The sequence below is a fragment of the Diabrotica virgifera genome, chromosome 4, assembly GCF_917563875.1.
Source record: "Diabrotica virgifera virgifera chromosome 4, PGI_DIABVI_V3a".
Lineage (NCBI taxonomy): Eukaryota > Metazoa > Arthropoda > Insecta > Coleoptera > Chrysomelidae > Diabrotica > Diabrotica virgifera.
Genome location: NC_065446.1, coordinates 39901158 through 39926113, shown reverse-complemented (window position 1 = coordinate 39926113; position 24956 = coordinate 39901158). Strand labels below are relative to the sequence as shown.

The 24956-nt window shown below is 34.5% G+C and overlaps 1 protein-coding gene across 2 annotated transcripts in view; it reads left to right on the top strand.

Moving 5' to 3' along the window:
* Window positions 1–24956, top strand: part of LOC114335808 (alpha-mannosidase 2) — a 334793-nt gene that overhangs the window by 296753 nt on the left and 13084 nt on the right. For both annotated transcript variants that reach the window (XM_050648165.1, XM_050648166.1), the window contains exons 10-12: window positions 8385–8735; window positions 18893–19361; window positions 20237–20549. In XM_050648165.1, coding sequence (XP_050504122.1) covers window positions 8385–8735; window positions 18893–19361; window positions 20237–20549 — 1133 coding nt within the window. The remainder of the gene's footprint in view (window positions 1–8384; window positions 8736–18892; window positions 19362–20236; window positions 20550–24956) is intronic.

Genomic DNA, 24956 nt, shown 5'->3' with positions numbered 1-24956 from the left:
TTTCAACTTTTCGACAAAAAGTATAACAACCAAAATTGTTGAAAATGTGATTTTCTATCATTTCTATTGTTACAATTTTTTCCAAGTTATGGCGGAAAATAGTGACAGTTAGAGCATAATTATTGAATTATCCCACTTATTATTAGTTTTACGACAAAAATGTTCCTATACAAAAATAGAGAGAATTAAATTCTACACAATTTTAATCTCTTTTATTTTTTTGGTAAAGTTAATATTTAAGGTAGTACGTATGCGATAATGGCGCGAGCGTAAGACCTGATTGATTTTGCAGGAATTGTTTTTGTTCAATATCTACGCCATTTTCAACGAAAATTGTTCCAAATATGATTTCCTACAATTTCTCTTTACCAGTTTTTTCATGCGGTTGATATTTTCCGAGTTAAGTGGGAAAATAGTAAAAAGTGGTGGGGGGAACATAATTACTGAATTGAATCTTGTTTCCGAGCTGCCCCAAATTTTATAATTCTATCCTTTAGGGGAGATCAATAGTAGTGTAAATTAAAAATCTCGACTGAATTGCGCGGTTGCATTAGCCGCCATATTGATTTTAAAGGAGAACCGTTGTTGCTTAATATCTCCGCCATTTTCAACTTTTCGACAAAAACGGTAGGAACTAAAATTGTTGGAAACGCAATTTCCTACGATTTTTTCCACAATTTTTATGCGATCAATATTCTCCGAGTTAAGGGGGAAAATAGTGGAAGAGGAGGGGAAGCATAATTATTGAATTGTCTCATTTATTTTTTTTTTTACCTACTTAGAAGTGTGTACAAGTCTTACAGTCTTTTTCAATTCATTTATTATTAACTTTACGACATAATTATACATTATACATAAACAGAAATAAAGAGAATTATATTTTATACAATTTTTGAAACTTCCAATGAAACACCAACCAAACTAAGTATGTACATAAAAGACATAAATAATAACTTATATGCATTAAGTTCATTTAATTTTATTAACTATCGGGTTTTATTGGTTGAATTTGTCTGTCTGTAATTAAGTTTCATGTCAGCTAACATATTTTAATATTTCAACCATTTTGGACCCTGTTGTGGGGAATTTTTCCACCCACCTCCCCCCTCGTAGACCCGCCACTGGTCCTCTCGAAAAATTGTAGTAAATCGTAATTGCAACAATTTCAGTCCTTACACTTTTTGTCGAAAAGTTGAAAATGGCGGAGATATTGAACAAAAACAATTGCTATAAAATCAATCGGGTCTTACGCTCGCGCCTTTACCGCATACGTACTACCTTAAATATTGATTTTATCAAAAAAGTGAAAGAGAAATTTAATTCTCTTCATTTTTGTATAGGTTCAAATTTGTTGTAAAGCTAGTAGTAAACGAGATAATTCAATAAATCAATAATTATGCTTTAACTGTCACTATTTTCCCCCATAACTCGGAAAATATCGAGCGCACGACAAAAATTATTCAGTTTCTACACTTTTTGTCGCAATGAAAATGGCGGAGATATTGAGCAAAAACGGTTCTCGTTTAAAATCAAGATGGCGACTAACGCAACGGTACATTCAGTCGAAATTTTAAATTTATACTACTATTAACCTCCCCTAAAGATTTGAAAAATAAAATTTGGGGCAGCTCGTAATGCAAGGTCAAATGCTATCCCGACTGGGCTATGTGTATAATTTAAACCGAAAGCTAAGATTAATATTATTACAAAAATTAATTGAAAGTCACCAGGTTTTCATATTGAACCACGTCCATTGTCACTGGGCCGAGCTTTCGACATCATCTCTGTCTTCCTCTTAGCTTAGGGGGTATCGCTCTCCCGAGTCTCCAGACACTAAACCCTTCACTACTTACTGCAATACTATTTACTCACAATAGTGCAGCGAGGTTTTCGTATTATTCTGGTATTTTTTTCTTCTTCTTCAGCCTGTTTGCATCTACTCCTGGACAAACGCCTCCCCATGAGTTCTCCACTCTTCTGTCTTGTGCTATTAGGTGCCAGCTAGCCATCGTTTTTGTGGTTTTCCTCTACTACGACTGTGTTCGCCTGGTCTCCAATGTACAATATTTCTCGTCCACCTGTCGCTGTTTTGCCGTGCCACCGGTGCCACGTGTCCTACCCAGTTCCATTTCATTTGCGCAATTCTTCCAATTACATCTTCCACCTTCGTCCTGCTTCACACGTCCTCGTTTCGTATATGTTCTCTCAGAGATACTCCTGTACAGGATTTATATTCGCATCAAAAGAAATAAGATTAATCTATATCGATTTAATTTTTAAAGGTCTTACACAAACATTATTGTTTATAGTAAAATAAATAGGTGACATTGATTTCACAATGTAGGGCACTCGTTTCGAGAACGCCCTAGTCAGCTATTTTGATATTATGAGTATTTCATGGTCGATTCGGTGTCGGCAATCATAACAAAACAACAATGAGTTTATTTATAGATACGGAGAAAGTAAAGCAGAGATCATTCTTTATTCATCATTCATTATTTAGACATCCATGTAGTTCGAATGTAGACTTTGTTCACCAACTCGTTACTGGCGAATTTAGTGTTGGCAAATAAATACATGTTTGGTAAATAGTGTTCAACTTAATCAACCCCATCATAGGGGGTAACAACCCCAATTACCATACTCCCAACATAGCTCGTTCGATGGCCCTCTTTGTTGTTCTTAATCTATTGGCTGACAGCTCTGTAAATGTCACGGTCTTCAATTCCATAAGTCATAACTGGTAGAATACAACTGTTGAGTACCCTTTTCCTTAGATTTATTGATATCTTTTTGTTTTTCAACACATCACTGAGTCTTCCTACTTCTGCCCAAGTCATTCAGATTCTTCTAGTTATCTCTGCCGTTTGATCCTGTTTGCCCAGTTTGATCGTTAGTCCAGGGCGCATCTGTTTTGAGATGGACGTTGAGAGGTGACTCAAATTTTTTTGCAGAAATTGCTTGAAAATAAATCAAATAATATTTGAGTTATCCTCCCTCTCAAAAAGGTCCGGAACATTGTTTAAATAATCAAAATGTCAAAAAATGAAGGAAAAATTCGATTTTTTTCTTCGTTTTTTTATAACTTTAAAAGTATTCATTTCCGAGAAAAGTTGTACTAACATAAAAGTTGGGTAATTAAATTTCCTACAATATAGAATTGGTTAAAAATTTAAAAAATAGTCACCCTAGTTGCAAAATAGCAATAATTGCGAAAAAAACATACAAAATCAAGTATTGGAATTTTACGTTTTTCAACCATTTATGCTACACTTAGGACCTTCATATTTCACCCAGAAAAACTTTATGATACAGTAAAACAATACTGTAAATTTCATTAAGGTCGGTTCAATAGATTTTGCAAAATAAATTTCGCAATCCAGCTTTCGCAAAAAAAATTCATTTTTTCAAAATGTTACAGGACCGAAAATAAAGCAGATAGCAAGTTGAATTTTTTTTGCTTATAAAAGTGTACTGTACCTTTCATTTGCAATTTTCAAAATTAAAATCGATTAATTACGACGGCGTCAGGAAATTTTTTAAGTAAACATTAATTTTTGGTGCTACGCGTAGGACAGCGGTGTTCGATTCACACAAGTTGATTTCCACCAAAATTTCTTCCAATCTTTATCTTAATATATTATTTTCTTACTCTATATTTTGTTGTATTTTAATATTTTAATTCCACAAAAATCAAACTAATTTTATTATTGTTTGTGAAATATTGTTTAAACAATTGCATATATTTAAAAATAATAAACTTTTATTCTCTAAGTTAAAATATATGAACAAAGAAAGTTTTTGCTAATAAAAGTGTTATTTCAAAGGATAGAGTATGTGTTTTTATTTTGCAATAAACAAATTTATTTATTTACATCGAAATGTAATAAAAATTAAAATGTATCAATAATTATCAAAGGTCATTGGAATGACCAATCAGAGCAAACTATCCGCTGTCCTGCGCGTAGCACCAATAATTAATGTTTATTTAAAAAAATTCCTGACGCCGTGGTGTTAATCGATTTTAATTCTGCAAAATTGCAAATGAAAGGTACAGTACATTTCTATAAGCAAAAAAGAAACTCAACTTGCTATCTGCTTTATTTTCAGTCCTGTAATATTTTGAAAAAATGATTTTTTTTTGCAAAAGCTGGATTGCGAAATTTATTTTGCAAAATCTATTGAACCGATCTTAATGAAATTTACCGTATTATTTTACTGTATCATAAAGTTTTTCTGGGTGAAATATAAAGGTCCTAAGTGTAGCATAAATCAGCGGTTCTCAATCATTTTGGGCCATGTACCACCAAATACTTTTATTATTTTTATTGTACCACCTAACTAAAATCCCTATCTAGCTAGGTGATCTAATTAACTATAATAGTGGTGCTGATTTTAGCTGTTTTTGCGTTTTATGTACCACCTCAAATAACGATATGTACCACCAGTGGTACATGTACCACAGATTGAGAACCGCTGGCATAAATGGTTTAAAAACGTAAAATGCGAATACTTGTTTTTGTATGGTTTTTTCGCAATCATTGCTATTTTGTAACAAGGGTGACTATTTTTTAAATTTTTAACCAATTCTATATTGTAGGAAATTTATATACGCAACTTTTATGTCAGTACAACTTTTCTCGGAAATGAATACTTTTAAAGTTATAATCAAAAAACGAAGAAAAAAATCAAATTTTCCTTAATTTTTTGACATTTTGATTATTTAAACAATGTTACGGACCTTTTTGAGAGGGAGGATAACTCAAATATTATTATTTGATTTATTTTCAAGCAATTTCTGCAAAAAAATTTGAGTCACCTCTCAACGTCCAAATGTATTAATATTTTTACAGATGCGCCCTGGTCTACGTGTTTGCCTGGTTTGATCGTGTGACCTAGGTATATAATTATACTTTTCGACACTCTTGATCTTACTTCCATCTAAGTCGATTGTGCTATTTTGATTTGTCATCACTTTTGTTTTATTTAAATTCATTTTTAAACCGATTTTCTCAGATTCTCGTTTAAACTCCTTTAGCATGTAGATTCGTTCCTTTGTATTGTTGCTTATACGCTCTGAGCTTGGCTGGTGTCGCTCCTAGCGGTTACTAATTCAACTTTTACCGGTCATTTTTAAATTTATTATTTAATTGTTATCGCTTAATATTTACAACGCAAAAAAGTAATTAAATTGTAATCGATTTTTTAAAGATTTTTCTAATCATTTTGACGTTCTATTGATAAAATATCAATTTCTTACTTCGGATACTTTGACAATAATCGTGTAGATGGCGCTAAGATTATAATAGATTATTTATAATTAGATATTACGGAACATTAAAAAAACTTAAATTCAGTATTTAAAACGTAAGTATATTTAAGGTAAAAATATATACCACAGCTTTGACCAACTAATATTGTTTATAATTAATGTTTTTAATTTTAATTTTAAATTAATCACTTTGACATTTATGTCAAATTTCCGGTAAACGTTTACAAACTTGTCACTACTGGCGTTCGCGAATTTGTAAATATCCCCTCTACGTACGAGCTCACAGCGTATAGTATGTCATCGGCAAATCTTATATGACTTAAAAATCTGCCATCAATTTGAATTCCGCGTTGTTCCCAATGGAACTTCTTCAACACATCTTCCAATGCAAAAGTAAATAATTTAGGAGATATGGTGTCTCCCTGTCTAACACCTCTTTCCGTTCTCATTTTGATTGTTTTTAGGCCTTCTGCTACATTTATTTGCATATTTGCATTGCCGTATAAGTATTTTGGGAGTATTCTATACCTAGAATCAATCCTTGCGTTATTCATTCCGTCTAATACGGCCCAGGACCTCGATTTTTGACCCTTCGCTTCGTTATCGAACGTATTCGCTTCGTATCTGTTTAGTGTACAAATAGCGAATGATCGATAACGAAGCGAAGAGTCAAAAATCGAGGTCCAGACTTCTATGGAATCGAATGCCTTATTATAATCCACAAATGCCAAATGAAGAGGTTCATTCTATTCGTTACACTTTTCGATAAGTGTCCTTATTGTCTGTATAGGTGTTCTATGGTACTATAACCTTTGCGGAATACCGCTTGTTCAACAGCCTGGTAACTATCGAATGTATTTGATAGTCTGTTGGTAATTATTTTGGTAAGCAGTTTGTATGGATGTGATAACAGGCTTATTGGTCTGTAATTTTCGAGTTTGTATTTGTCTCCTTTCTTGTTTAGTAAAACTACCGGCGCATTTTGCTAAGAGGTTGGTGCATCCCCAGAGAAGCACTTGTTCATTAAGATTTTAACTGCCTCAAAAGTAGTTTGACCTCCAGCTGTAATCATCTCTTGTTATTCCGTCGTCTCCAGGAGATTTTTCATTTTTCATTTGTGTTAAATTTCAAGGCATTTACAACTTCTTCGTTATGTTAACTTCTTGTATTACGACCAGCTTATTACCACCTAAAATCACTTTTTGGTTTAACTAGTTTTGATGGGAAATAAGCCACAATTTTAATAAAAAAAAGAATGTGTGTGTACTTTGTACGCACGTAAGAAGTTATACTTCTATTATATGATTTCAACGAAATAAATATACTTTCAACAGGTTATTTGTATTTAAAGATTAAACTAATTTTTACTTACTACTTTCCAAAAATTTTTACTAAAACAATACTAAAAATAAAAAAAAAGTTAGATAACACACGGAATTGAACCAGGGACCTCTCGATCTCCGGTAGAACGCGCTACCACCGAGCTAAACCCCCTTTGCTTTGACAGCTTACAAGATTTCTCATACATACTGCAAATTTAATAACCAAGTGAGGTATAAAAATACTTTAAAATTTAAAGTAAATATACTTACTATTATTATAAAATATTTTATTCCCGAGGAAGACAAATCTAAAGACACAAAAATTATAATAAATAATACATTTACTAAAAACACTAATATATTCTTTTAATGACTTATTTGCGCTGATACATACATAATTTGAAAGATTAGCAACGAACTACATACTGTCTGTCTGCGCATGCGCCAGGCAAGTATAAAATTTCACCCACGATCGTAAAGAAGTATAACTTCAAAAATGATTTTATTAAACTAATTTTATTATAACGATTATTTAATTTTTTTTGACAACGGCATCCGATTTGGACGTCGAAACGTTATTAAAATCATTTTTTAGTAAAATTGTGGCTTATTTCCCATAAAAACGAGTAATTATAAACATGCCACAAGAAAATAGCTTCAGAACAACACTTTTTGGCTGTTTCACAAAATTGTTTCCACATGTGGGGCATGATCTTCTTATCTTTGTCCGCGTTGGGCTAATTATCGTTACAATGTTATTCGGATTTACCCCCGTCAGAAACACAGTGTCTAAGGCAAGTCTAAGAAAGGCACTTTAATCACAGTCGTAATGATGCTGAACATTTTGGTCGCCCAAATTCGACCCAAAAACTATCCTGCAGAACATGAAGAGTCCTCAAAATCGTATTGGCCATCGTAAATTCAAATTATAAGTTGTGTGAGAGCAGAAGAATTAAATATACAGTATGGTGCAAATGTTTGGAATAAATTCGTTATTTCATAAGACAGGGACTTATCCCGAAACAGGTCGATTTTTATTTTTAAATTATGATTTTTTGGAATGGATGTTATACTAGTTACGTCATCCATGTGGGCGTCATAACATTTTTTTAAATAAGAATAGTGGTCGTTTGTAACTCATTTGGAAAGGTAATTCAATTATCTATTCAATTATCTATTAATATAAACATAAAATACAGGGTGTCCAAAAAAATTTCACAAGGTACATTTTATTGCTGTTAGGAAAGAGAAAAAAATGTTTGTTTGGCAAGAAAACATTGCTTTTTTCTTTAATTAAATCTTCAAACTGCCTAGAGGCAGGTAAGTGGCAGCTCGACATTGAATTTAAGCGAAAAGTAATGTTTACTTATCAAATAAACATTTTTTTTTGTTTTCTGACAGCAGTAAAATGTATTTTGAATTAAATAAATTGCATTCATGCTTCTTTTTTGTGTCAATTTATTTAATTAAAATAAATATTTTGGACACCCTGTATAAATAATTATGTTAATATTTATATTACTGAATAGAGAATTGAATAACCTTTCAAATGAGATAGCACACGACTCCTGTTCCCATTTAAAAAAAATCATCGATTATGTTATCATATCCAGATGGATGACGTCACTAGTATGATATATATGCCAAAAACTGCTAATTTAAAAATAAATTCTATATATTTGCACCATATTGTATGAGAAATAAGCACACATTTTCTATGTAATGCTGTTTTATATAGCTTATTTCGATTGATATATTTTGTAAAAGTTAATATTTTCGCCCCTTTTTAGCTCAGAGTCAATACCAGCACCGTAAAAGTGGTTGACAGTGATGGCCTCAATGTTGCTTACCAAATTAACCCCGTGTGGGACCTTACCGATTTTTCGAAGATGTACATAGCTGCGGATGAATTCGAATTAGTATTCATAGCCAAACTACCAGAACTGTCTGTTACGTCGTTTAATATTGTGTATGAAGCATCTGTCAAAGAAAAACTCACTACCATTTATTGTAAGAATTGTCAAAAGTCAACTACAATTATTAGTACTGAAAACGAGGTGAAGGCGGAGACCTTAAAATCACAATTTAATATTAAGGATATTCCTCCTGGAGATATTCAGTTAGAAAATAATAAGTTTAAGGTAAGTATCGTTATTTAGTAAAGAGATAGTTAAATAAGAATTTATGCAAGCTTGTTCAACTAATATCTGAAAATAATTAGAAACCTTTATAGGGCAGTCAATGAGAGTATTTGGCTCCGAATTCCATCCTACTACATCGATTTACTTGATATTTTCACAGTAACTAGGGAATAGCTTAAGAAACAAAGTCTACCCTATGCCAATGTGTGCTATTGTCATAGGGGTTTTCCCACCCCTTCTCGGGGGTGAATAATTTTTTGGTTAAAATAGCCATGGAAGAGGCTAGAGAACCGAATTCTAAGCAAGAACTGTTTTATAATTTTTTTTTTTTCGAAAACTCAATACTTTTTGAGTTGTTCGTGGTTGAAGATTGGCCATTTTCATTGCAAAATGACACCTTTTCGGACGGATTTTTGCGAATACCTTAAAAACTGTGCATCTAACAAAAAAACTATATAAAATATTTCTGTAGGTTATAAAAAAACAAAGAGATTCGTTCCTTCATAAATCTTCTAGTTAAAATACAAAGAGGGATATGGTAGGTAAGAAGAGTTTGTTTTTTGCTGCATGTTCAAATCGGTGTATTCAACTTGAAAAAACAGAGAAACTGTCGATTTTAGGTGTATAATGATACTAATCACTTTTGTAGTGCTTGAAAAGACCTTTAAAACGAGAAATACTAAATGTCGATCACATTCAAACTAAGCGAGATATTCTGCAAAAAAGTTGGTGACTAATGTATCTTAAGAAGAAATGAGAAAGTGTATTTAACCCCTCATCCATCAGAATTTAAATACATCGTTTTCGTTCTACAATACTTTTTATCATAGTGTTATTTCTATGTCCAAAAAGTTGGACTGGATTAAAATGAATGGTTTTTGAAAAAAAAAGATTATAGAGCGGATTTTTAAATTTTCTTAAAAATCTTCCTTTAACTCCATGTAACTCGAAAAAGATAAGAGATACGAAAAAAAGATACCATACAAAAATGTAGGGCTTTTTCAGATTAAAACTTCCTTTTTAGTTTTCATTACTGTATCTCTTATCATTTTCAAGTTACATGGAGAAAAAGGAAGATTTTTAAGAAAATTTAAAAATACGCTCTATAATTTGATGTTTTTTTTCCAAAAACCATTCATTTTAAACAACCCGTCCAACTTTTTGAACATAGAAATAACACTATAATAAAAGGTATTGTAGAAGTAAAACGATGCATTTACATTTTGGTGGATGGGGTTAAAATTACTTCTCATTTTTTCTTAAAATACATTAGTTACCAATATTGTTTGCAGCATATCTCGCTTAGTTTTAATATAATGGAACTTTAATATAGCTCATTTTAAAGGCCTTTTCAAGCACTACAAAAGGTATTAGTAACATTATATACCTAAAATCGACCGTTTCTCTGTTATTTCAAGTTGAATACACTAATTTGAGAATGTACCAAAAAACAAACTATTTTCACCTACAATATCTCTTTTTTTATTATAACTAGAAGATTTATGAAGGCAAGTGTCTCTTTGTTTTTTTATAACCTACAAAAATGTTTAATATAGTTTTTTTAGTTAGATGCATAGTTTTTAAGGTATTCGCAAAAAACCGTTCGAAAAGGTTTTTTTTTTAAAATATTATGTTTCAATGAAAATGGCCAATTTTCAACCACGAATATCTCAAAAAGTATTGAGTTTTCAAAAAAAAATTATAGAACAGTTTTTGCTTAGAATTAGCTTCTCTAGCCAATTCCGTCGTTAGTTTAACCAAAAAATATTCCACCCCCGAGAAGGGGTGGGAACCACCCCCAAGATAAAAGCGCACATCGACATAGGGTAGACTTTGAATTAGGAGATAAGTAGAGGCTGTTCCCAAAGTTTCATTAAAATCCATGCAGTAGGATAGAATTCGGAGGTAATATCCTATTCTTGCTCCCATTGACTGGCGTATTACTGGAATCAGATTGCAAATCTCAGACTTTGAGTTGAACACACCGAATATGTGAAAATCATCCAAGGTTGAATATTGTCTCTTCTAATCTTCAATCTCTACTGTGAAAGAATATTTATCGAAGCTTTGTACGAAACTGAAAAAAGGAATTCTACTAAATGGGTACCGGCTAAATAACATCAGATATGCAGATGACACCATAGTATTTACGGACAACCTAGAAAACCTATAGGGTCTTATGAACAAAAACACGTATTACAGTCGAGAATGTGAACTCAATATAAACGTAAAGAAGACAAAGCTTATGATTATTATCAAGAAAAAGATAACAGAAGATCAAATCTACGTCAACCAAACTCCTCTCGAAAGAATGACGCACTACAACTACTTCGCCACCATAATAAATGAAGATTGGACCAAAAAGCAAGAGATAACATTGCACATCGGAAAAGCTAGATCCACCTTCAACAGGATGGGGGCCTTCTTCAAGAACCACAGTCTCTCCCGTTTTGAATCGTGGACCTTCAACGAAGATATGGAAGCATTTGAGATGTGGCTATATCAGAGAATACTCAAAATCCCGTGGACTAACGAGTCGTAAATGAGGAGGTCCTCAGGAGAATTAAGAAGAACCAAGAGGTTTTGACCACCATCAAATCTCGAAAGTTACAATACTTCTGAAACATTATGCGAGATGAATCCACATATTCCCTCCTACAAGCCATCAAGCAGGGAAAAATATTTTTGGAAAACGTGGTCCAGGAAGAAGAACATAATAGAGCAGATACAATAACGAGTTAAAGTCTCTCTCCGGAAAGACAAATCTAGTCAGATATATTATAAAGGCCAATAGACTCAGATGGGTAAGGCATGTGATGCGCACTAATGACAATCGCCTTATAAACAATGTGTTTTGGGAAAGTCCAGATGGGACTGTAAGACTGTCTAGAAAAAGGTGGAAAGATGCAGTCAGAGAAGATCTAGAGAAAATGGGAGTGAGACAATGGAAAATAGTGGCATAGGACCGACAAACATGGAAGACAATAATAGTAAACGCGGCAAAGACTCACGAAGAGTTATAACGCCATTGAAGAACAACCATGAAGAACATCATGGTTGAAAAAACTGAGAACATGCTGACATGACGCTAAGAAATACTCATCGAGTATGTTTAGATAAATTTTTTGTTTCATGAACGTATAAATCGGAAATATTGTAATCACGTAGAAAATGCGAAATTAAGTTTTTGTCATTCGGTAATACCTCCTAAACCGCTCTTTATCTTATATTGAGTTATTATTTTGGAACTCCCCGAATCATTCTTTACATGCGCAAATGAAAGCAAGAACAGTTATTTCTTCTTCTTTTTTCGGAGTAGGTTTGAAACAAAAGGAGATCGATCAGGCCCGGACTGGGCCGCCGGCCCACCGGCCCGCGGGCCGGTGCGCCTTTTGCCTTCGTTAGTATCTATCCATTAAAAAAATTAAACGCTGAAATTTTTTTTTAACCTTTACATAAAGATAAGGCGGCTACCATTCCCCTAAAAACTGTTTTTACTTAAGAGGATCGGTACGTATTTTCGGCTGCAATGCTATTCAAATGGGGATTCATTTTTTTCAAATCCTGAGAAAACTAATAAGTATTTTTGAAAAATTTAAACGCAGAATGAAAGATTACGTTATTAGCGAGGGCCGAAAGTCCCTGAGAACTTCTATAATGTTTATTTTAATAAGTTACAGGGGTGAAAAAACTAAGAGAAAATTTAGTGTGATATTTAATTTCAAATATCTCATTCAAAATAAACTTTTTATTTATTCTAAGGGACTTTCGGCCCTCGGTAATAATTTAGTCTTTCATTCTGCGTTTAAATTTTTCAAAAATATTTATTGGTTTTTTCAGGATTTGAAAAAAATGAACACAATGCCGTGGTAATATTTTCCAAATCTGTCTTTGTCTTACAACGCACTCAACCGAATATAATATTGTCAGCATATGTTGTCAGTCAGACACTGACAATCAGTGACAATTTTAAATATTTGACATTGCATCGGGAATATTTTGAGAAATTGATTAAATATTATTGATATATAGTGTATTTGATAAATAATTGATTTAAGACGTGAACTTAATAAAAAGTTATTTATTGTGTATTATTTGTGGAAGATCCAAGCAGAGAATACATCAGATATATCCTGTGATCCAAGTATTTTGTTGTTAGAGATGTTCAAAATTGTAAGCGTTCCAAAATAACAATATATTATTAAAAAATCACTTTAACACTTTTCCTCTTTTCTCGATTGATTATTAGTTTTTGTTGTACAAATAAATTATTACAATCACTGAAAACATAGTTAGTGAAAAAATTATCACATTTATTAACTGAATTAATAATTTGCAATTATAAAAATAACAGTTATCCAAGAACATTCAAAAGCCATCTCTTTAAATTAATTATGACATTTTCAAGTAGAATGACATTCTAGTAATGTTTACATATCCACACCAGTGTGAATTTTACTACACGTAATTTGCCGTGTAAAGACAGAAAAAGTAGGGATACACGTAAAATATTTGCGAATTATGTACCCATAGCCTTAATGAAGAAACAGAAACTGTTAGAGAAACTTACATAATGAAGCCAATGGGTACAACAAAGTATAACTTGTACCAGGTATCAGATAATCAAATAGCACAGATACGACGCGCCGCGCAGTCGAAGACAATTTTTACGATTCGGGCGCCTTTAGTAGGTATCAATATTCGCTGTTTATATTATAATAAATAGCCTAGATACGACGCGCGGCGCCCTCGAAGATCATTTTTAGATTCTGGCGCCTTTTGTAAGAATCAATATCCGCTGTTTCTAGTATAATAGGTAAATAGCTTAGATACGACGCACGGCGCCCTCTAAAATAATTTTTACGATTAGGGCGCCTTTCGTAGGTATAAATTTCCGCTGTATCTCTATTATAATACATAGCTTAGATTCGACTCGCGGCGCCCTCGAAGATAATTTTTACGATTTGGGCGCCTTTCGTAGGTATCAATTTCCGCTGTTTCTATTATAAAAATGATCTTCGAGGGAGCTGCGCGTCGCATCTAAGCCATATACTTATCTGATACTTGATACAAACGGTGTTACATGCCACAATTGGCCTATAATAGACAGGTTTAGTTTTCTGCGTTCCATAACTACATTATACATATAGGATTGTTGCGCCCTACAACCCTAAAAAATGAAGCCATTGGGTACAACAAAATACAACTTGTCAACATGTATAAGGTATTAGATTGTTGCGCCCCAGAATCCTAAATAATGAAGCCATTGGGTACAACAAAATACAACTTGTCAACTTATATCAGGTATTAGATACCTAATCAAATAGCTTAGATGCGACGCGCGGCGCCCTTGAAGACCAATTTTACGATTCAGGCGCCTTTCGTAGGGATAATATCCGCTCTTTCTATTATAATAAAAGATTGTTACCTCTCACAATTGGCCTAAAATATATGAGTGCAGTCTTCTGCGCTCCATAACTACATTATACAGATAGGATTGTAGCGCCCTAGAATCCTACATAATGAAGCCCGTGGGCGTAGTAGAAACGCAACTTTGTCAGAATGCACAAAAAATAACCATTTTAATGTTTAGTATAAATGTTTAAGAAATTCGATATGCCTCCTTTAAAAATAAGAGCTTGCCGATATTTTAACATCCCATTAATCATTTACATCCCATCTATAGGTACTCCGGGCACTGAAGTGAGGCAAAAAGTCGCCTCACTACTGGACTCTCATGCCTGATGGCCTCCCTTGCCACATCTGTAACAGGAGTCCGCTCTGTTTTCTCCCTTGCAGTCGGTTTTACCATGACCGAACTGTAGGCATCTGAAGCATCGCTAGACATGCAGTCTCTCTTTCGTATTTTGCATGAGTTATATGTTCTTTATGTTCTTTTAATAATATGTTCTTTTTCCAGTGCTTTCTTGGCTGCGATGCGCGTCAGTCTGACTGTGACGTTTGTGTTGCTTTCTATATTTTCCCTTATAGAGACGAGTTTGATGTGTTAGATTTTTTACTGCCGTTATACCTCCGAATCTGTCTCAGGATTTCTTCCTTTTTGACATCACTGTCTATATTAAATATGTCCAACTGGTCCTGATAGCCCCGGACGTTTTCTAATACGTTTTCCTCCATGCAGGCCACGCTTATCTTCTTCAGGTGCTCGGCCTGTTCTTTCCGTCCCACTTCGAGGTTTATGTCCCTGTACCTAATCTTCTTAGCGCTTTTGACGCCAATTTGACTTTTCCTCATGTCTGCACTGCCTTTATTTAGCTTTAGCAACTCGGCGTAGGAGTTTCCACCTCCCTTCACTATCATCTTCTGGGTCACCACGTTCATACTCCTCCAGCGCGAGGTGGAGGTCCATACCCATAAAGGTGACTTCGGGGAGCTTCCTGAGGTTCCTACCTTTGTAGCCCCTCTTATGCTCTTAGGGACGCCTCTCTGGTCGCCAGTGTCTCCATATCATCCCTCAATAATTTAGAAATAATTGCCAGTAGTCTCTTGTCGCCTTCCATTTCCGTCACCCCTTTCCCTATAGGGATCATGAAAATAGTCTGACGATTTCCCCGGTTCTCTTTTTCCTGACTCTACCTTGTAATTGTGATCATATAATTAAATTGGAGGTATCTCTCTTGGTCTGTTTGTACCTACTGCATATACTACCAGTTTCGGTTTTTCCTGATCAGGTCGTGGGACCTTTCCTAGACCCCCTCACCTAGAAGTCCAGGTTCCAAGACTATTACAAAGTCGCCTGGAGGTTTATTTCCTCTTCTCGGTTTGACGACCGTAAAGTAAAGTGATCTTCCCATTCGAATTTATAATGTGAATTTTTTCAAAGCCTCTTTACCTTGAGTTCAGCACCGTTGCGATCATTTATATTTTTCTTTTACTAAGTTATTCGGGAAAGAACTCTTTGTGTGTCTGGGAAAGTCCATTTGTGTGTATACGCTTGCCGCCTCTTAGTCGTTCCTTCCTCACCGCTTTTCTCCACTATTCTATTTCGGTTCTCAATGCTGCTGAGGGCGACTTCTCTGAAAGTGCCCTCCATGTCTTCGGTGGACAGTGGTCTTCGTTAGTTTAAGGACAGCGACAGACGGTTCGCCAATAGGAAGACGATTAGAGGGAAGACCAAGAAAACGATGGAACGACAACTTACTAGCGGCACATTGAAAAAACAGACAGTCATGTCTATACAAAAAGAAGAAGATGTATTTGGTGACTCTTTTAAGGCTTCTTACCTCATTCTTGATTTCGACTTTCGTGTTTTTATGGTCGGACATTAGTTTCACTAAATTATTTGTAACTCTGGTAAGTTTATTCATTGCTCTTACCATAGCCGTTATGTCGGAGCTCTACTTCTTCTCTCTAGATCTTTTCTCCCCAAGTGAGGAGCTCCTTTGCAAGGTTGCCTCCGCTGGAAGATCCGTTTTGTTTCTTCCAACAGATCCCCTTTTTCCGAAGTCTCCTTCCTCTTTTCTTCTTCGCTAAGTACTTTCCCTTTGTTCCCTTCACTACTGATGAATACCATATTATCATCTCATACAGAGCTTGTTCCAGCTTGCTTCACCACCAGCGACTCGCTCCATTGTCCCTTCGTTTTATTTTATTTTTTCCTGCGTGATTAAATACTTATCCATATAGTTCCCATGAGTACGGGCGAATTATGCTGTCCGGAGAGATAGTGCGCCCTTACCCACGCTAAGGCTTGAATTTCAAAGGGTTTCGTCAGTTCTCCGAGGGCTTCGTTTGCGGCCGTCTGATCTAGGTCATTCACCACTCAGGCACGGATCGCCTGACACCGTGTGGTTGCGGATATTTTATCTAGATTTACTCTTCTATTATATGGAGTGTTAGAGCGCTCTAAAAATTTGAAAAAATTCAAAAAGTGCTTATATTGAACACCAATCATGATTTTTGTTAAATGTTTTTGAACCAGTAGATTCCTCTGTAGAAGCGGTTAAAAAATTACTCAACATTTTCAAAAATTTGTTTTTAAGTCTCCAGAGAGCACCAAAAAATGAAACGGAGTAAAAGGGATACTGGGAAACTGAAGCTATATTTTTATGGCATCTTAATATAATTATACTATTTCCAATAAAAATAGTAAATTACTTTATGGATTTAAATTAAAATAAACTTAAAAAAATCACAAGTAATATTTAATTACTTTACATGCGTTAGGATTTGAAAAAAGTGTGATGTAAAGAATGTGAGGGGGGTCTGGCGCCTTTGTTTAGAGAGATTAGGTTGGCGCCTTTTTTAGGATTTGGGTTGGCGCCTTTTTTATGAGCCAGTTCGGCCCTGAGATCGATGAACTACCCCAGCTAATTGAAATACCATTCGAAAATAATATTTCAATCATCCAAGATAGCTATCGTTCACCCTAGCTTAACTCAGTCTCTCAGGGTGTGTGTTCGTCTTGTCCTAATCTTAGAGTATGAACTATGAAAATTTAGAATGGAAGCAAACAAAACAAATACTTTAACTAATCATGTTTATTGTTCAATAAAGATATAATAAAAATGTGACTTATCAAATGCATTAACAAATATATTCAAATTCTTGCCAAAAACTAACAATTCTTGGATTATACGTATGGCTTTTGGTATCTGGTTCGCTGGTAACTTCTTAACGTCGAATGGTACAGCTGTCGACTTGTTGTAGGCCTGGGCAGATGTTGTGGCCCTAGGCCTCTGCAGCTGGAGATGGTAGTCGTTGCAGTCTAGATGACATGGTCTTCATTGTGTCAGCCTTTAGTGGTACATCGTTGGCGATAGGCTTTATTCTGGAGACTCCCGAAGGGAGAAAGATTTGATTCCTTTCCAAAAACTAGAATATAAGACACATATCAAACATCAAGAAGTAGGGAAACCAAAGTGTGCCAAATCTGCCATTCTTTTAAGAAATAATCGAAAGAGTAGCAGATGACAAGAATAAATTAAATGGAATTAATAATAGTAAACTATCTAATTACTAAAAGCATATTAATAGATGAAATGAAATATGAAACATGTGTTTTTCGGCATGGAAGGTTAGGTATAGGAAAAAATGACTAAAACAAATTAGTACAGGCCTAGAATAAAAACTCACCCCAAGAGAATATCAAAGTTTTGAAATAAATAGCTATTTTTGAAGCTTCTTTGGCTTTTATACCGAAATTAATTTTCCACCACCATTTTGAGAATTGAGAGACGAAGTGTCACTGTCGTGACAGTGCAACGTAGGAGGTGGCAGGCATGTTCATGTTCCGTATTAAATCAGATATCTACAGAGTAAGGATATATGAAGTACGTTCAGTATTGTGACTTAGATGTTAGATGAAAAGAGAGTTGCCTTTAGAACGGGCGCCAAACAAGTTTTTAACGGGAAACAAGTTAAAACGAATACAGAAGATAATGATTAATGAAATATTAAAGAAAATAAAGTAAAATATTTATTTAAAAATAAAATAGCAAAGGTGTGACGTTTGTAACGTTATAGGTTCATTCATGGATGTAGATTTAAATCGAACAACGCGCTAAACATCAGACCAATGTGAGCACTACTTTATGTCTCACGTGATGTAATCAAGCCCTGCTTGATTCCTGCCATGTTTAGTTCTTCTCAGTCCATGTTTCGTTTTTATTCTTCGTTTATTGCTACTGCTAATTTCCCTGATTATTAGCTAGGTGTTTTTTGTTAACGTTTTTCTTCTTTATAATTTGGATTGTCTTTTAGTTGGACTCTGTCCGCTTTTGTGAGATCCATAAACTACAGGAAAAAGGGTTTGTTGAAGATAGACTTCTCTACTAAGTTGCCGTAATATGAGTATCTATGTATTTACCAAAATGTACATAATTAAAAGCTTTGATTCGTATAAAATCAAAGATATATTTTGATTTTAGGATGTAACATCGGATGGGTTCGGACGACCACAGCGGCTGACTGTCAGCGCAAAGCAGCTTAGTGGTTTTAATCCAGCGCTAATAGGGAAAGCTTAATAAATCTCTCAGCGGCTGACTTCCAGCAGTGTCGTCTGACAGCTATCGCTTACTCAGTTGTCCAGCCGCTGTGGTCGTTCGAACGCACAAATTACTTATACCCTAATACAACCCAATTATTACTTTAACTAATTACGTGCGACTATTTAATATGTCTCTGATTTGTTTTAGGTATTATTTAATGGAAATACAGGGTTTATGAAGACTATAACTAGAAAACATAACCCCAAAATAATGCAGTGTGGAATTCAATTTGCCGCTTACCGTAGTGCTCAATTCCACTCAGGAGCGTACCTGTTCATGCCTGATCCCAACGAAAGAGACTACGAGAAGGACGTCCTATCCCAATATAAAGATCAAAAGAGTATTATTATAACGAGTGGACCTCTCTCTACGGAAATTACAGTGATCTATGGACCATTCTTGATGCACACTGTAACTGTCTATTTGGCGGAAAATTCGACATTATCTAATGGGATTTATATAGAGAATGCCGTTGATTTTGAGAACCCGCCCAAAAATAGAGAAACAGAATTGTTTATGAGGATTATGTCTGATGTTCAGAATGGTGAACCTCCTGAATATTACTCGGATCTTAATGGTTTTAATATGCAAAGACGAGTGAAGATTGAAAGAATAGGTTAGTATATTTATCTTTATTTTAGCTTTCCAGATCCATACGGCTCACACTCCCTCTAGGAGGAAAAACCCATTCATCCCAGATACCTAGGGTATCAAGAGGATTGAGCTCTGGTGGGATTCTTTCTGTTTTATCGAGCCCTAGGTGACTTGGTATGCTGTAGTATCTCTCAAAAATGTTTGCACGCATCTGGACGTCAAGAGTAGCACAGATTTCTGCATAGTCTTTTAAAGATGTTCATTTAGACCCAGCTTTTTGACGTTTTCTTATGAAGTTCTTCGGAATGACGAAGTAGTAGAAAGAATAATAGGTATTGTCTGGGTATTTTCCATTTTCTAGTGTGTCCTTATATTTGTATTTCAAGATCCGGTCTATTGTGTCCCACTGTTTGGTCTGTGAGCACAGTGTGATCCCAATTTAGCTTGTAGTTGTCGTTTTCTATCGGGGACGTATTGATAATAAGGGAGGTGGTCGGTCTGAAGAAGTCCAAGTTTGCTAGCTAGTTCTTGGTGAAGAATATTTCCTACTGAGTCGTGGCGTTCTTTATAATCAGTTCCGACAAACGCCTGGCAGCCCCCGGTAAGATGTTGGATGGATTTTCGGGCTTGACATCCATATCGGCATTTGTCGTTTTGGACCTGAGGATCTTTGACAATGTACTTCAGGTGATTTCTAGTTGGAATAACCTGCTCCTGAATGGCATTATTTTAGCCCTATTATTATTATTATTATAATTTTTTTAAATATGAAAATGCTATAGAAAATTTATCTGAATTAAACTGGACAACGATCAGCAAAAGATTTGCATATGCTGTTTTAAGTTATGCTCGTTCTTTCTGCCACAATAACAAACATATTATTTTTTAATACTTTAGGTTTAGAAGGCAACTACTATCCTACTACCACCACAGCTTATATTCAAGACAACAACATCCGCCTCAGCCTTTTAGTCAACCATGCTCAGGGCAGTTCCAGCTGGCAACCAGGCTTTCTAGAGGTTATGCTTGACAGAAGAACTTTATATGATGATTCCAGGGGAATGGGCGAAGGGTTAGTCGATAACCGAAAAACGGTTAGTAAATACTGGTTATTAGTAGAAGACATATCACAAGTCAAGCCTGATAGTAAGCCGCAGCCTAAAAGGTTTGATAATGGAGACGATCCTTATACAAAGGAAGATGTTGTTAGGTAAGTCTTGGAAAAAAAGTAAGAATTATTATTTAGTGGTTTGTTCAATATTGGCCTTATACAGCCAATATATAAAAAAGGAGATAAGAGAGAGAATGCCAGAATTATAGGCCAATTACATTGCTAAAAGTAATATCCAAAATTCTTCCTGGTAAAATCTACAATAGGTTGTTAGAATACTCCGAAAATATAATTGGTGATTATCAAAATTGATTCAGACCAAATAGAGCCACTACAGAATATATTCATATTAAGAACGATACAAGAAAAAGCTTATGAATACGACATAGAACTATATAATATGTAAAAATAATAATGTATACCATTTTTATTCAGTTGCAATGCGAAGCCAAAACTGTCTTAATTTTTACTTAGATCAGAGAGTACAGCCAGCACTCTTATCGATGATTTCACCTCTTGTTAGAGGTTCATCAGAGACTGCATAGGCTGCTTTCTCTGGCCCAGGTAAAAATTTTCGACACATTAATTCCCCCATTGCAACTGACGAGAAGGTAGTAGGTGCGTAGCGGCATCTGCTAAATAAAAGACATAAGTTTTTCAACCTAATAAAAATATTTGTAAATTAAATATTTTTAAAAGATTTTTAATTGAAAAACTTATTGGCCCATTTTCCTGGTGACCCCTCCAAGGCTTCTACAATATGCAAGCCAAATGGATGCTGCAGTGAAGACAAAAGGGAAGGAATTCTACACTATGCAATTCACAACCCCCGTCTGCAGCATGGTAAAGTTCCAACGGAAAATGGACCTAGTTACTCTGTAGGAGTAATACTAATATAAAAATAAAAATGTATACCATTTTTATTCAGTTGCAATGCGAAGCCAAGACTGTCTTAATTTTTACTTAGATCAGAGAGTGCAATCAGTACTCTTATCGACGATTTCACCTCTTCTTAGAGGTTCATCAGAGACTGCATAGGCTGCTTTCTCTGGCCCAGGTAAAAATTTTCGACACATTAATCCCCCCATTACAACTGACGAGAAGGTAGTAGGTGCGTAGCGGCATCTGCTAAATAAAAGACTAAGTTTTTCAACCTAATAAAAATATTTGTAAATTAAATATTTTTAAAAGATTTTTAATTGAAAAACTTATTGGCCCATTTTCCTGGTGACACCTCCAAGGCTTCTACAATATGCAAGCCAAATGGATGCTGCAGTGAAGACAAAAGGGAAGGAATTCTACACTGTGCAATTCACAACCCCCGTCTGCAGCGTGGTAAAGGTCCAACGGAAAATGGACCTAGTTACTCTATAGGAGTAATACTAATATAAAAATAAAAATGTATACCATTTTTATTCAGTTGCAATGCGAAGCCAAAACTGTCTTAATTTTTACTTAGATCAGAGAGTGCAGCCAGCACTCTTATCGACGATTTCACCTCTTGTTAGAGGTTCATCAGAGACTACATAGGTTGCTTTCTCTGGCCCAGGTAAAAATTTTCGACACATTAATCCCTCCATTGCAACTGACGAGAAGGTAGTAGGTGCGTAGCGGCATCTGCTAAATAAAAGACTAAGTTTTTCAACCTAATAAAAATATTTGTAAATATTTGTAAATTATAATATGTATATAGACTTTAAACAAGCTTTTGATAGTGTGAAAACAGACAAAATGCTAGAAGACCTTCGTAATCTAGGTATACCTAAGAAATATATCAGCCTCATAAAAATAACGTTGCAGGGTTCAAAAGTAGCAGTCACAGTAGATGGAGAACTGACCCTATTTGACATCAACATGGTAGACGGAGAGGCAGCGCTGAAAAATCTCTTTGAATTTACTAAGGCTAGATTTTTCACAGTTGATTACTGTGAGTATGTAGAGAAACATACTGCAGTCGGTCAAGCGAAACGTAGAACAGGTGTTACTGAGAGGGTATCAAAGTTGCTTTCCTACGAAGGTAATTATTTCCATTTACTAAGGCTGAAAATCAGTACAGACATTCTAAATTGAATACATATAAATAAAAGTTAGTATAAAAGTCGGTCAGCTGTATGACGGGACAGAGCCGGTCGGCCGGCCCCAATGAATGTACAGGGTTATTCACTATATTTTGACCCCCTTGTAAACTGCTTTATTTACAGAATTAGAGAAATATGTAAAATACAAAAGTTATTCGATTTTTAAATTATGATTTTTTGATATATATATCGTACTAGTGACGTCATCCATTTGGGCGTGATGACGTAATCGACTATTTTTTAAAATGAGAATAGGGGTTGTGTGCTAGCTCATTTGAAAGTTTATTCAATTCTCTATACAGTACTATAAACATTAAGATCATTATTTATACAGAGTGTCAAAAAATGTCAAAAAATTAAAAAAAAAATTGGACACCCTGTATAATTAATCATGTTAATGTTTATATTACTGAATAGGGAATTGAATAACTTTTCAAATGAGCTAGCACTCAACCCCTATTCCCATTTAAAAAAATAGTCGATTACATCATCACGCCCAAATGGATGACGTCATTAGTACGATATATATGTTAAAAAATCATAATTTAAAAATGGAATAACTTTTGTATTTTACATTTTTTTCTAATTCTGTAAATAAAGAAGTTTACAAGGGGGTCAAAATATAGTGAATAACCCTGTACATTCACTGGGGCCGACCGACCGGCTCTGTCCCGTCATACAGCTGACCGACTATAATAACTTTTATTTATATTTAATTTAGAATGTGTGTACTGATTTTCAGCCTTAGTAAATGGATTTAATTACCTTCGTAGGAAAGCAACTTTGATACCCTCTCAGTAACCCCTGTTCTACGTTTCGCTTAACCGACCGCAGTATGTTTCTCTACACAATCACAGTAATCAACTGTGAAAAATCTAGCTTTAGTAAATTCAAAGAGATTTTTCAGCGCTGCCTCTTGGACTATGGGAGCGAGACAGGGAAACGCTCTATCAACCATGCTATTCAACCTAGTTCTTGAGGCAGTCGTCAGAAAAACTAATGTAACCGGCTATATACCTAATCACCAAAACAATGCATATTACTGCATATGCAGAGATTTAGCTATCATTAGCACGAACAATCCACGACTAATCGAAGCGTTCAAAGAAATTAATCCTAAAGCACAAAAAAGGGGGCTTAAAATGAACGAAGCAAAAACGAAGTACATGACTGTCAAAAGAACACCCGACAATGAAAATAATATCACAATAGACAACTATACTATTGAACGTGTGGATGCCTTCACATATCTGGGCACAGAAATCAATCAGAAAAATTCCGTAAGTAGCGAAATTAATGCACGTATTTCCAGTGGGAATCGTACATACTATGCTAATAAAAGATTGATGACATCGAAATTATTAGACAAAAGAACCAAAATGACTATCTAAAGAACATTGACTAGACCCGTAGTAACATATGGTTGTGAAACCTGGGTAATGACGAAAAAAGATGAAGCCGAACTCAGGACATTCCAGAGAAAAATAATGAAAAAAAATATATGGCCCAGTATATGGCCAATATATGTGCAAGAGGAAGACGGCACATGGAGAATCAAGAGAAACGACGAGGTTAATGAATTTAATGAAGATTGTGATATTGTAAGATTTGTGAAAAATCAAAGACTGTCAAGAGTGACATTTATTTTCTTGATAAAACACTTTTGAAGTTATACTTCTTTAGGCACGAGGGTGAATTTTTACATTCACTGGCGCATGCGCACACCGACAGTATGGTAGGTATTAGTCGCTACTTCTTTTAAGTTATGTAGCGCAAATAAGGAAATAGCGTGAAAAGAATATATTATTAGTGTTTTTAGTAAATATATTTATTATAATTTTTATGTCTGTGAATTTGTCTTCCTCCTAATAAGTATTATTGAAAAATGTTTATTTTCAATCAATGTATCTGTCACCGTGATTGTAAATATGTCCGAGAAATGATCGACTGAATACAAAAGCGGTGGTAGCTGATCGGTAGAGCATTCGCCTAGGAATCGAGAGGTCCCCTGTTCGAATCCGGACAAAGTCATATCCTCTTTTTTTTTTAATTTTTGGTATTATTTTTCGTCTTTCTAAAATTAGTTTAATATTTAAATACAATACAAAAAAACTTTTTAAAGTACATAGATAGTTATATTGTTTTCTTTGAAATCATAATATGAAGTTGGATTATATTATAATAGAAGTATAACTTCTTACGTGCGTACACACACATTCTTTTTTTTTACTAATTTTGACATCAAGCCGATCCAACATAATCTGAGCTTATTTATTAACTAATTTGAAAATAAACTATTTTTAATGGGAAATAAGCCACAATTTTACTTAAAAAAAATGATTTTATTGTAAATAAAATCATTTTTTATTTTAATAAAATCATTTTTTAAATAAAATTGTGGCTTATTTCCCATTAAAAACAGTTAATT